The sequence below is a fragment of the Somniosus microcephalus genome, chromosome 26 (genome assembly GCF_052327205.1).
Source record: "Somniosus microcephalus isolate GS21.2 chromosome 26, FLI_Smic_1.0, whole genome shotgun sequence".
Taxonomy (NCBI): domain Eukaryota; kingdom Metazoa; phylum Chordata; class Chondrichthyes; order Squaliformes; family Somniosidae; genus Somniosus; species Somniosus microcephalus.
Window position 1 is genome coordinate 54,500,143 of NC_141012.1, and position 14,502 is coordinate 54,514,644.

Consider the following 14,502-nt stretch of genomic DNA (forward strand, 5'->3'; position numbering starts at 1 on the left):
TAAAGGCACTTAGGATCGTGATACTCAGTCATTAGTTGTTAAAAGCTTGTAAAATAAGGCCTCGATCTGTAGAGCGTACCACGCAGATCGAGAAAACTGTCGGATTGTAATTTAGCTTTTGTAGAAAGCCTGCATAACTGTACTTACGTTATTTTATGTCTGAGTTGTTTTGTGTACCTGTTTGGACCTTCAAGTTATTCCTTAGTATTTTCTTGATTGTTATTATTGTATGTTATTGTTCATCGCTGTCAGCACTTTGGTCAGCCTGTAGGGGTCGTAAGAGGGTTGAGGGTAAAACTTGCGACCCAGAACAAGTGCAGCTAGTGGAAATTGAAAACTAACTAGGATGGGAGCTGCACAAAGCAAGGTCCCCGAAAGGGGAACCCCAGCTTTCCATATTTTTCAAAATTGTGGCCGATCATCCACAAATGATTTACCTAAATGGTCTAATTGGACCAAGAATGACAAATACCCATTCCCTATAGACGGAACCTTTAATTTAGACAGAATAACATGTCTAGAGAATTGCCTAGTAACTAGAGACCCGCAGAGAAAAGGAAAAAAAAAGAAGTAAATTGGTCAGCCTTCTCAGATTGGAAAAAGGAAGCAGAGAGGCGACGCGAACGAAGTATAGAAGTTAGTAAACATAATAAAAAAGAGGGATGAGATTAATCAGGAACAGAATAAACAACAAAAAGTTAAACAAATCAGGGTTGGCAGGGTCCACAAAATTTATCCGGAAACAGAAATACCCAAGCCCAGGTTCACACTCGTCCACAGACTAATTGGACAACTAGCAATCCCTGGGGAAATCAAAGTGGCCCAAACGAAGAGTTTGGACAAAATCCAAATTGTTCAGCATGACGTTACTTAGAGCCCACCCCAGACATTGCCCAGGAACAACAGGCTGTGGTACAATTGCCTGCAGTATCATTAAATTCTAAAGAAGAGCCATTTATAAATTTAAATATGAATGGAACACAAGTTCCATTTTTTGGTAGACACTGGAGCAACTAATTCGGTCTTGACTAAACAATATGCCGTAGGAGCACCTTGTACCAATCAGAGTGTCAAGTGTGTAGGACTTTCAGGAACAACCCAGACTATGGTATGGCCGATTCCATTGGATGTACAGATGAAAGACTTTCATGAACAGCATGCATTCTTATTATCTGAAGACGTTCCCATCAACTTATTAGGAAGAGATTTGTTGTGTAAAATGAAAGCAGTGATATCATGTATGGAAAAAGGACTGAAGGTATATGTTCCAACTGACAGATGTGGGATGTACCCATTGCAGGTCCACAATTCTCCTATTTTGTATTGTTGAACTAATCATGATGACAACCTCAGTAAACAATTACTGATGGCTGTGGGAGCATTGCAGTATGCCACAAGATCAGTATCAGAATACCAGAAGCAGTTTAATTTGGGACATTGGCATGATAAATTGCATTGTATAGCCTATTATGACAAAACGGGAGAAGATCTAGAAGTGGCAATTAATTACAAGCCCTTTCTGCATCAGAAATATTCACTTAAAATCCAAAGAATTTTAATTGGGCAAGAAGGAATAGCGTCACCAATCTTGTTGACCCAAACAGCATGGGAATTATTCAGGGTAAAAGACTCTAAGCCACACTGTACACTAGCAGTGGCGCATGAATTCAAACCTTCTGATCTAGGACAGATGGTCCTACGCCTATCAAAAGCTGCAGTTCAACAGGAGTGGAGAATAAGTCAGGGTTGGTTCAAGACCTAAGAGCAGTTAACGAGTCTGTTCTCCCTGCCTACCCGGTGGTCCCAAACCCAGTCACCATCCTGACCAGTATACCTCCTAATTCAAGGTATTATATGGTCATTGATCTCTGCTCAGCCTTCTTCAGCATTCCTATTCACCAAGATTCCCAGTTCCTGTTTGCCTTCACGTTCAAAGGAACCCAATACACATGGACCAGGCTGCCACAAGGCTATACAGAAAGCTGAACTCTCTTTTCGCAGTGCCTCAAACATGATTTACAGAACATTGTCTTAACCGATGGGTTAACCCTCATACAGTAAGTAGACGACCTGCTAATTGCATCACCTACCCAAGAGGCATTGTGAATCAGTGACTCAGCTTATCACTAAGCCTCGTATAGACATTGTAGAAACTCCTCTGGACAATAGCGATTTTATATTTTATGTGGATGGATCAGCCCTCAGAGACGAAAAGGGCTCGCCAAAAAGTGCATATGCCATTTCCGATGATTATTCAATTATCCAAGTATGCTGACTACCATCTTTCTTTTCAGCACAACAAGCAGAACTGTTTGCCGTTACAAGAGCATGTATTTTAGCTACAGGAAAATCAGTGAATATTTATATTGACTCTCGGTATGCATTTGGAGTCACTCATAATTATGGTCAAATTTGGAAACTTAGAGGATTCCTGACTTCATCAGGATCTACAGTTAAAAATGCTGAACAAATTGATAACCTTTTAAAGGCTCTCCAGTGTCCTACAAAAATTGCTGTTATTAAATGCAAAGCATATACAGGCAATCAAGACCAGGCTTCTTTGGGCAATGATAGGGCGGATCGAGCAGCTAAGGCTGCTGCTCTTTCTGATACAGGGTCACAAGTGTCTGCATATGTTCTTAGAAATCAAGATCCAGACAATCCCCCACCCACAATTGATGACGTTTTGGCCTATCAATTACAGGCCAGTCCGGACGAAGTGTTAGCTTGGGTGAATGATTCTTGTTTTAAAACACCTGAAGGAGTATGGGTCTACCATGACGGCCGCATGGTGGCTTCCAAGTCAATACTCCCATGGATTGCCTGATGTGTCCACATGTTCACATGCAGGCAAAGGGGGGATGGCAGACTATATCACACAAACTTGGTATTCACCAGGCAGTGACAATTACAAAACAAATTAGTGAACAATGCATTACCTGCCAAACAATGAACCCAGGTAAAACAGAAAAGGTACAGGCTGCCTCCCACCCAAATCCAACAGGACCCTTTGTACATTTACAGATGGATTTTATTGAATTACCGGTATGTTTAGGATTTAAGTATGTATTAGTTATTGTAGATGTGTTTTCACGATGGATTGAAGCCTTTCCATGTAAAAAAAAAAATGATGCAGTTACTGTTGCAAAATGTTTGTTAAAAGAAATTGTACCACAATTTGGTATACCTGCACAACTTTCAAGTGACAATGGACTTCTACTGCAGCTATCATCCACAGTCAGCGGGACTGGTAGAAAAATATAATGGTATGCTGAAGAATAAACTTTCTAAACTTTGCAATGAAACTGGACTTAAATGGGTCGAACTATTACCCCTAGCATTGATGATAATGCGAGCAGCAACTAACAGGACAACCGACTATCGCCACATGAGATTGTTATGGGACGACCCCTAAGACTGCCATTTTCAGCGTCACTTACGGTTAAGCAAATGGACATCCATAAAATGGATGAGAACATGTTAAACTATTGTATTGCATTAACGAGATGTATTTCCAGCTTTCACCAGCAGGTAAAAGAGGCACAAACGGAACCAGCGGAAGGAAGGTGCCATAACTTGGAACCAGGAGATAACGTATACGTAAAGGTCTTCAAAAGAAAGAACGGACTACAACCACGCTTTGAAGGGCCATACCAAGTACTCCTGACAACGAACACAGCTGTTAAAAACAAGGAAAGACCGACCTGGATACACGCATCCCATTGCAAGAAAGCACCAGACGGGGACATTTAAAAAAAAGACTTGAGACGATGAAATTATTGTTTACGCTGTATGTGCTCTTTGAGATGGTATACGTAAACTGTCAGAGATATATTGAAGAACCCCGAAAGAAACAAGAATTACATGTTAACACTTTTCTGTATATGGCTTATGAGCATGCTAAGGTAGATCTAGTTGCTGGGTCTGTGCCCATATACCCATTCACACCACAGGAGGAATCCCACTAAGATCTATTCCCTTTAATATTTCCGAAACAGCAGAATGGATCATAAGGCGAAATAGTTCAGGCAACCCAGACAGAACCATGGATATGATTCAGTGGAGATCAGCAGGTTATAATCTGACCACCTTCCAGGGATGGTATCAACCCAATTATAACCATACTCGAGCGACACCTTCCTCTCCTTAACTAACACCTCAGGAGTTGGCAGACCACAAGGGTCGTTATGCCTTAAAAAGGAGGTCAAGGTAGGGAGGAAGGTTGGACAGAGAATAGGAGAGAGTTCCTGCAATCAAACAGTCACGTGGCAACCACCTATTCCTGGTCTGACCAAGCAGGGAACATTTTTACTAGAATGGACCAAGGTGTTTAATAAAACCAGTAAGTCGCTATGGGCTGGCGATGCTTTCCGCTTATGGAGGGAGATCAGGACAATCCCTTTCGTGAAGAGATGATACGGTTGGACAAAATACGATTTTAACAATTAGGATAGACAAGAGAGGAGAGACGATCTTAGATAAGGTCAGCCATCAATACAGGTATTATCCCGGGGATGGTCAAAACGGAAATGAAGTCGGTATCCTTAGGCCAAAATTTAAATTTGGCACGAGGACCGACAAAAGGGACTGAAAGAATTAATGTGGGCTATATTGTCCTAGGTAGGACAAAATGGGGGAATGTAGAAGTGCATCAGCATAGATATATATATCCACACATATTAGTATAAAATAAGCACACATACTCTGTTATATTAAAATGGAGTCTGGAACGTTCAGCAGGCCAAAATGGCTTCACACAGTACAAAATAAGGGGGAAACAGGCAGGCCCATATTAGGAAGCGGTTTAAGGAAGAGGATGTGACTCCTTTGTAGCTTGCAGGCTAGACAGTTCCATAAACAAGATAAGCTTAGCAGAACAAATTAATGATAACCGAAGGACATGTACTGTAAACATTCATATGAATGTCCAGAACCAAAGTGAGAGACAAACCGTCTCCATTGTATAAAATTAATTAACTTTTATCTAAAGGTATTCCTGCATCATGACTTTTGATTATCTATTGGCTAACCTTATCTTAAGACACCGAGGCTCTGCTGACCCTTTAGTCATCTTCTTGTTGACCTTAAACATTCCTTACTCATCTCTTTTTAATGTTATTGTGTCTCTCAATACTATACCATGTGATAAAAGGTTTTGATCTTTGTGTATAAAAAGAGGTGTTTTTGTCCATGTATTCGGAGAAGTCACGATAGCCTTTGCCTACGTGAAGCTCCCCTTGCTAGCAAGTAATTAAATAAAGTCTGCCTTTGACGATCACTTTGTTTCACAGAGTCTTATTGAACAGTCGAAACTTCGACACAGGGCAGCCTTGAGGAAGAGTTCATTGAGTGTATTAGGGATGGGTTTCTTGAGCAGTATGTAACTGAACCGACCAGGGGGCAGGCAATCTTAGATCTGGTCCTGTGTAATGAGACAGGATTAATAAAAAATGTCCTAGTAAAGGATCCCCTTGGAACGAGTGACCATAACATGGTTGAATTCCATATTCAATTAGAGGGTGAGAAGGTTGGATCTCAAACAAATGTACTGAGCTTGAATAAAGGAGACTATGAAGGTATGAGAGCGGAATTGATTAGAGTGGACTGGGAAAATAGATTAAAGGGTAAGATGGTACATGATCAGTGGTGTACATTCAAGGAGTTATTTTACGACTTTCAAAAAATATATATTCCACTGAGGAAAAAAGGGTGTAAAAGAAAAGACAGCCATCCGTGGCTAAGTAAAGTAATAAAGGATAGTATCCGACTAAAAACAAGGGCATATAAGGTAGCCAAATCTAGTGGGAGGATAGAAGATTGGGAAGTCTTTAAAAGACAGCAAAAAATAACTAAAAGATTGATTAAGAAAGGGAAAATTAATTATGAAAGTAAATTAGCAAAAAATATAAAAACAGATAGCAAAAGTTTCTATAGTTATATAAAAAGAAAAAGGGTGGCTAAAGTAAATGTTGGTCCCTTAGAGGATGAGACCGGGAAATTAATGGTGGGAAACATGGAGATGGCAAAAACGCTGAACAAATATTTTGTATCAGTCTTTACAGTAGAGGACACTAAGAATATCCCAACACTGGGCAAACAGGGGGCCCTAGGGGGGGAGGAACTAAATACGATTAAAATCATTAAGGAAGTGGTACTCGTTAAAATAATGGGACTTAAGGCGGATAAATCCCTTGGACCTGATGGCTTACATCCTAGGGTCTTGAGGGAAGTGGCGGTAGGGATTGTGGATGCATTGGTAATAATTTTCCAAAACTCCCTGAACTCAGCAAAGGTCCCAGCAGATTGGAAAACTGCTAATGTAACACCCTTATTTAAAAAGGGTAATAGACAGAAGGCTGGAAACTATAGACTAGTTAGCCTAACATCTGTGGTTGGTAAAATTTTAGAGTCGATTATTAAGGAGACAGTAACGGGACATTTGGATAAACATAATTTAATAGGACAAAGTCAGCATGGTTTTACGAAGGGGAAGTCATGTTTGACAAATTTGCTTGAGTTCTTTGAGGACGTAACATACAGGGTGGATAAAGGGGAACCAATGGGCGTAGTGTATTTAGACTTCCAAAAGGCATTTGACAAGGTGCCACACAAAAGATTATTGCTCAAGATAAAAAATCACAGGATTGGGGGTAATATTCTGGCATGGGTGGAGGATTGGTTATCTAATAGAAAGCAGAGAGTTGGGATAAATAGTTCATTCTCAGACTGGCAATCAGTAACTAGTGGTGTTCCGCAGGGGTCAGTGCTGGGACCCCAACTCTTTACAATCTATATTAACGATTTGGAGGAAGGGACCGAGTGTAACATATCAAAGTTTGCAGATGATACAAAGATGGGAGGGAAAGTAGTGAGTGAGAAGGACATAAAAAACCTGCTAAGGGACATAGACAGGCTAAGTAAGTGGGCAGAGATTTGGCAGATGGAATATAACACTGGAAAGTGTGAGGTTATGCACTTTGGCAGGAAAAATCATAGAGCAAGTTATTATCTTAATGGCAAGAAACTGGAAAGTACTGCAGTACAAAGGGATCTGGGGGTCCTGGTGCACGAAACACAAAAAGGTAGTATGCAGGTGCAGCAGGTGGTCAAGAAGGCCATGGAATGTTGGCTTTTATTGCTAGGGGGATGGAATATAAAAACGGAGGTATTGCTGCAGTTGTACAAGGTATTGGTGAGACCACACCTGGAATACTGCATACAGTTTTGGTGCCCATACTTAAGAAAAGACATATTTGCTCTTGAGGTAGTACAAAGAAGGTTCACTCGGTTAATCCCGGTGATGAGGGGGTTGACATATGAGGAGAGGTTGAGCAGATTGGGACTCTACTCATTGGAATTCAGAAGAATGAGAGGCGATCTTATTGAAACATATAAGATTGTGAAGTGGCTTGATCGGGTGGATGCGGTGAGGATGTTCCCGATGATGGGTTAAACTAGAACAAGGGGCATAGTCTTAGAATAAGGGGCTGCTCTTTCAAAACTGAGATGAGGAGAAACTTCTTCACTCAGAGGGTGGTAGGTCTGTGGAATTTGCTGCCCCAGAGAGCTGTGGAAGCTACATCATTAAATAAATTTAAAACAGAAATAGACAGTTTCCTAGAAGTAAGGAGAATTAGGGGTTACGGGGAGCGGGCAGGAAATCGACATGAGGCTAGGTTCGGATCGGTCATGGTCCTGTGGGTGGCAGAGCGGGCCCAGGGGCCGTGTAGCTTGGTCCTGCTCCTACTTCTTGTGTTCTAATTCTGTGTTAGATTTCAGGAGATGGTTCTATTCACAGGGATTAGTGGAGACCTCGGGAACAGGCTGCCAGCTAGGAGTCCTTCAAGAGTAAATTGGGCCTGTTCCTGGCTGGGGTGGAGATCACCTCTTACAGAAGGTAAGTACTGTAGGAAATACAGGGACAGAGTGATCTCTTGGACGAGTTTCGATCGCCTAGATGGGTCGGAGAGGAATTTCGCAGATTTTTTCTCCCAAATTGGCACATTGGGTTTTTTATCTGGTTTTTTGCCTCTCCCGGGAGATCACATGGGTTCGGGTGGGATGGAGAGTGAAAGTAGATTTGAGGTTAGGATCAGATCAGCCATGATCTTATTGAATGGCTGAGCAGGCTCGGGGGGCTGATTGGCCTACTCCTGCTCCTATTTCTTATGTTCTTCCCTAGGTCAGGCAAGAAGAGGCCAAGGCTGCATGGATGCAGGTGTCAGCAGATGTCAACTCGAATGTGCATATAACCTTGGCATCACATCTCTAACTCCTTCCTCTACTCCCCCACAGGACCATCCAGAACCCCCATCCCCACTGTGGAGGAGGAAGAGGCTGTGCAGCCAGACGACTCAGAGGAACCTCCAACCTCTGAGGGCGCAGCGTCAGCAGAAGTAAGCGCACCCAGCACCAGCGCAGACACTCACACTTCGGGGGGACCTTCGGGACATAGAGTAGTGTTGTCACCTGGTGTTTTACAGCTCACAAGTGAGCATCAGCAGATTCTGGAGACAGGGACAGCAGTGGAGAGTCCTCGTCAGAGGGCGCAGGACTCTGCCAGCTCAGCTGCGCTGCATGTCGACCCTCTGCCTCTGGCTCCATCCGCAAGAGAAGAGGTGATGGATCTCCATGCACAGATGCAGGAGTCTCTGGCAGGTTTTGTCTCCAGGGTCGCTGCGAGTGCAGAGCGAATGGAGGAGTCCATAGCGACCATGAGCAGGGCCTTTGTGGAGTCATTGGCACAGGAACGCATCACCATGGAAAGGCTGGCAACCTCCATGGAGGAGGTAACTCGCCAGGGTACGGAAAACATGGTGAGTGCTCATAAGAGAATGACATCTCTTGAGGAGCGTTGGCCATCTATTGAACAGAGAAACCAGACCTTCATGGAAGTCCTTCTGAGTAGGGCTGCCAGTGCAGATACGGGTCCCCATGGCCCCCTAAAGCGCAGCAAGGTGCTCTCAAGCCACTTCCAAGCACTGGCCCCTTCTGGCCTGTGCAGCTTCAGGTGAGTGAGCAGCAGCCTGGTGCTCCTGGTGCTCATCCTGCTGTTCCTGGTTCTGCTGCTACTGCCTCTGCTGCTGAAGATCCTCTAATGGCAAGAAGGGAAGGAAGAAAAGGCGTCCTATGCTTCTGGTAGATGCCTCTGCTGAGGAAGCGCTGAGTGAGGGTGGCAAGAGGGGCTTCCCAGGAGATCACATTGGAGAAGTGTGTGAGGCTCCAACCTTCCAAAGCTGTGTCTAAGCCTTGAAGAAGTAGCCCCAAGCCTGCAACAACAAGGTCCGTCAACATACAAATGCTGTCCCTTTAAATCGCAGCTTTCCCGAATGACCTGCAGCTGAGAGCAAGCAAGCCGGCAAGCTTCACGCCAGGTTTCATCAGCGGGGTTCCCCGCAGGCCTGTTTAGCGTGGGGAACCCCACAAAATCGCATGGGCCCCTGAAAATAGGTTTAATGAAGGTAATAATTGCTGATTAGTGTTCCGACGGCCAGTCCCGCCAGCAGCGGGCGGGACTGATTCGGGTCGCGGAGAAACGGCTATCCGAAAGTCGGACGGGGAGGGGAATCAGGCAGGGGGGGGGGGGGGGGGTCACGACCCCCTATTTCGGCGATTTTCACCCCCCACCCGCCTGAAAACCCGCCCGACGGCTGGTAGAAAATCGGGGCCCCTGTGTCTGTTTTCACAAAGGAGAGGGGCGAAGCAGACATTGCTATCGGGGGGAAGGAGTGTGAAATATTAGATGAAATAAACAGTGAGAGAGGAAGTATTAAGGGGTTTAGCAGCTTTAAAAGTGGATAAATCCCCAGGCCCAGACGAAATGTTAAGCGAAGCAAAAGAGGAAATAGCCGAGGCCCTGAACATCATTTTTCAATCCTCTTTGGTTTCAGGTGTGGTGTCGGAGAACTGGAGGACTGCTAATGTGGTACCCTTGTTTAAAAAGGGAGAAAAGGATAGACCGAGTAATTACAGGCCAGTCAGCCTAACCTCGGTGGTGGGAAAATTATTGGAAAGAATTCTGAAGTACAGGATAAATCTTCATTTAGAAAGACACGGATTAATCAAGGTTAGCACGGATTTGTTAAGGGAAAGTGGTGTCTAACAAACTTGATTGAATTTTTTGAGGAGGTAACAAGGAAGGTAGATGAGGGTAGTGCATTTGATGTAATGTATATGGACTTTAGCAAGGCTTTTGATAAGGTTCCACATGGCAGACTGGTCACGAAGTTAAAAGCCATGGGATCCAGGGCAAAGTGTCAAGTTGGATTCAAAACTGGCTCGGAGACAGGAAGCAGAGGGTAATGGTTGATGGGTGTTTTTGTGACTGGAAGGCTGTTTCCAGTGGGGTTCCGCAGGGCTCAGTACTAGGTCCCTTGCTTTTTGTGGTATATATTAATGATCTAGACTTGAATATAGGGGGTATGATTAAGAAGTTTGCAGATGATACTAATATTAGCTGTGTGGTTGATACTGCAGGAACATATCAATAAATTGGGCAGGTGGGCAGAACAGTGGCAAATGGAATTCAATCCGGAGAAGTGTGAGGTAATGCATTTGGGGAGGGCTAACAAGGAAAGGGAATACACATTAAATGGTAGGACACTGAGTAGTGTAGAGGAACAAAGGGACCTTGGAGTGCATGTCCACAGATCCCTGAAGGTAGCAGGGCAAGTAGATAAGGTGGTTAAGAAGGCATACGGAATGCTTGCCTTTATTAGCCACGGCATGGAATACAAGAGCAGGGGGGGGTTATGCTTCAACTGTATAAAACACTAGTTAGGCCTCAGCTAGAGTACTGCGTGCAGTTCTGGTCACATTACAGGAAAGATGTGACTGCACTAGAGAGGGTACAGAGGAGATTTACAAGGGTGTTGCTGGGAGTAGAGAATCTTAGCTATGAGGAGAGACTGGCTAGGCTGGGCCTGTTTTCCTTGGAACAGAGGAGGCTGAGGGGAGACCTTATTGAGGTGTATAAAATTATGAGGGGCATAGATAAAGTGGATAGAAAGAACCTATTTCCCTTAGCAGAGGGGTCAAAAACCAGGGGCACAGATTTAAAGTAATTGGGGGAAGGTTTAGAGGGGATATGAGGGGAAATTTGTTCACCCAGAGGGTTGTGGAGGTCTGGAATTCACTACCTGAAAGGGTGGTAGAGGCAGGAACCGAAACCACATTTAAAAAGTACTTGGATGTGCACTTGGGATGCTGTAACCTGCAGGGCTACGGACCAAGAGCTGGGAAGCGGGATTAGGCTGGATAGCTCTTTGTTGGCCGGCGCGGACACGATGGGCCGAAATGGCCGCCTTCCGTGCTGTAACTTTCTATGATTCTATGAAAGCATCTCAAGGTGCTGCACAGGAGCATTATCATACAAAATTTGGCACCGAGCTACATTAGGAGATATTAGGGCAGATGAAGGTAGGTTTAAGGAGTGCCTTAAAAGGAGGAAAGAAAGGTAGAGAGGCAGAGAGGTTTAGGGAGCGAATTTCAGAGTCTCAGCAGCTGAAGGCACGGCCGCCAATGGTGGAGTGATTAAAGTTGGCGATGCTCAAGAGGGCAGTATTAGAGGAGTGCAGATATCTCGGAGGGTTGTTGAGCTGGAGGAGATTACAGAGATAGGGAGGGACGAGTCCATGGAGGGATTTGAAAACAAGGATTGGAATTTTAAAATCGAGGCGTTGCTCAATTGGGAGCCAATGTAGGTCAGCGAACACAGGGGTGATGGGTGAACGGGACTTGATGCGAGCTGGGACATGGGCAAGAGAGTTTTGGATGAGCTTAAGTTTATGGAGGGTGGATTTGGGAGGCCGGCCAGATGTGTGTTGGAGAGCGTGATGTACACGTTCTATAATGGAGACAGATGTACACGTTCTATAATGGAGATGGTGATGTACACGTTCTATAATGGAGACGGTGATGTACACGTTCTATAACTGAGACGGTGATGTACACGTTCTATAACGGAGACGGTGATGTACATGTTCTATAATGGAGATGGTGATGTACACGTTCTATAACGGAGACGGTGATGTACACGTTCTATAACGGAGACGGTGATGTACACGTTCTATAACGGAGACGGTGATGTACACGTTCTATAACAGGAGACGGTGATGTACACGTTCTATAACGGAGACGGTGATGTACACGTTCTATAACAGGAGACGGTGATGTACACGTTCTATAATGGAGACAGTGATGTACACGTTCTATAACGGAGACAGTGATGTACACGTTCTATAACGGAGACGGTGATGTACACGTTCTATAACGGAGACGGTGATGTACACGTTCTATAATGGAGATGGTGATGTACACGTTCTATAACAGGAGACGGTGATGTACACGTTCTATAACGGAGACGGTGATGTACACGTTCTATAACAGGAGATGGTGATGTACACGTTCTATAACGGAGACAGTGATGTACACGTTCTATAACGGAGACGGTGATGTACATGTTCTATAATGGAGACGGTGATGTACACGTTCTATAATGGAGACGGTGATGTACACGTTCTATAATGGAGACGGTGATGTACATGTTCTATAATGGAGACGGTGATGTACACGTTCTATAACGGAGATGTACATGTTCTATAATGGAGACGGTGATGTACACGTTCTATAACGGAGACGGTGATGTACACGTTCTATAACGGAGACGGTGATGTACACGTTCTATAACGGAGACGGTGATGTACACGTTCTATAATGGAGACGGTGATGTACACGTTCTATAACAGGAGACGGTGATGTACACGTTCTATAATGGAGACGGTGATGTACACGTTCTATTATGGAGCCAGGTGTTGAAGTTCTACAACTGTTGTGGGTATCCATTGCCCAATCCAGAGTGGTGCTCCATTGTGATAGGTCAGCTATTCCAATATTCTTGCTACTTTAGCGGCGGATTCCAGTTTTTTTAATTAGGGTCTTCAGCAGGCTCACAATGGCTTCTTCCTCAGCCCAAATACTGCGATTATAATGACAATTTCAATACACGCTGGGAGGGCACTGTAAAACAAGCAGAAACACCATGTTATATAAGAGCAAGAAGTCTCAATTATATAAGCAGCTTATGTTAAACAATGTGGGTAAAAAGGCAGGAGTTAGCAGAGCAGAGCTGTGTCTGGGTATTGGTGCAGCAATACCGAGAGTCATGTATCTATTGCTAGAGGAGTACCCTACACTGTTTGCCTCGTTGGGAGTTAGTACAGCAGTTCACAGCAAAGTGTTGGGTGTACCCAACAGTGAGAGTGAGTGAGTGAGTGAGTGAGTGGATACAGGTGTACCAGCGCTGTGTGTCTAGGTGTGTTGGTACAGGAAAAGACAGACTTGTATTTATATAGAGCCTTTCACAACCTCAGTATGTCCCAAAGCTTTACAGCTAATGCAGGAGGCAATTTGTGCACAGCAAGTTCCCACAAACAGCAATGCGATAATGACCAGATAATCTGTTGATTGAGGGATAAATATTGGCCAGGACACTGGGGAGAACTCCCCTGCTCTTCTTCAAAATAGTGCCATGGGATCTTTTACATCCACCTGAGAGGTTTAATGTTGCAACCGAACGGCGGCACCTCTGACAGTGCAGCACTCCCTCAGCACTGCACTGGAATGTCAGCCTAGATTTTTGTGCTCAAGTCTCTGGAGTGGGACTTGAACCCACAACCCTCTGACTCAGGGGCAAGAGAGCAACAGCAGACACACAGGAGTACCCAGCGCTGCATGTGTTAGAAACACAGCAACAGGAGTAGGCCATTCAGCCCCTCGAGCCTGTTTCTCCATTCAATGAGATAATTGCTGATCTGTGACCTAAATCAACTTACGCACCTTGGCTCCATATCCCTTAGTACCCTTGGCTAGCAAAAATCTATTGATTTTAGATTTAAAATTATTGAGCTAGCATCTACTGCTTTTTGGGGGAGAAAGTTCCACACTTCTGCCACCCTTTGCGCAAGAAATGTTTCCTAATTTCTCGCCTGAATAGCCTGTCTCTGATTTTAAGGTTAAGTCCCCTTGGCTAGACACTCCCCCACCTGCCGCCACCCCTCGCCCCCACCCTGCCCCCCAACCAGCAGAAAATGTTTATCTCTAACTACCCTATCAGTTACTTTCAAAATCCTAAAAAGCTCAGTCAAATCACCCATAATCCTTCGATATTCCAGGGAATACAAGCCTGGTTTATGTAACCTCTCCTTATAATCTAACCCTTGGAGCCCTGGTAACATTCTGGTGAATCTGTGCTACACTCCTTCCAAGGCCAATATATCCTTTCTAAGGTGCAATGTCCAGAACAGTACACAGTACTCCAGATGTGGTCTAACCAGGGCTTTGTATAGCTGTAGCAAAACTTCCTGCCCTTTATATTCCAGCCCTCTAGTTATAAAGGCTAACATTCCACTGGCCTTTTTGACTATTTTATTGTACCTGACTACTACATTTTAGTGATCTGTGTACATGGACCACTGAATCTCTTTGGACCTCCACTGTTCCTAA

General features: G+C 44.3%; 1 protein-coding gene across 2 annotated transcripts in view; it reads right to left on the reverse strand.

Moving 5' to 3' along the window:
• Window positions 1–4,707: 4,707 nt before the first annotated feature.
• Window positions 4,708–14,502, reverse strand: part of LOC147100464 (transmembrane protein 107-like) — a 67,114-nt gene continuing 57,319 nt past the window's right edge. For both annotated transcript variants that reach the window (XM_085968208.1, XM_085968207.1), the window contains exon 6: window positions 4,708–13,017. In XM_085968208.1, coding sequence (XP_085824334.1) covers window positions 12,948–13,017 — 70 coding nt within the window. In that variant the 3' untranslated portion in view covers window positions 4,708–12,947. The remainder of the gene's footprint in view (window positions 13,018–14,502) is intronic.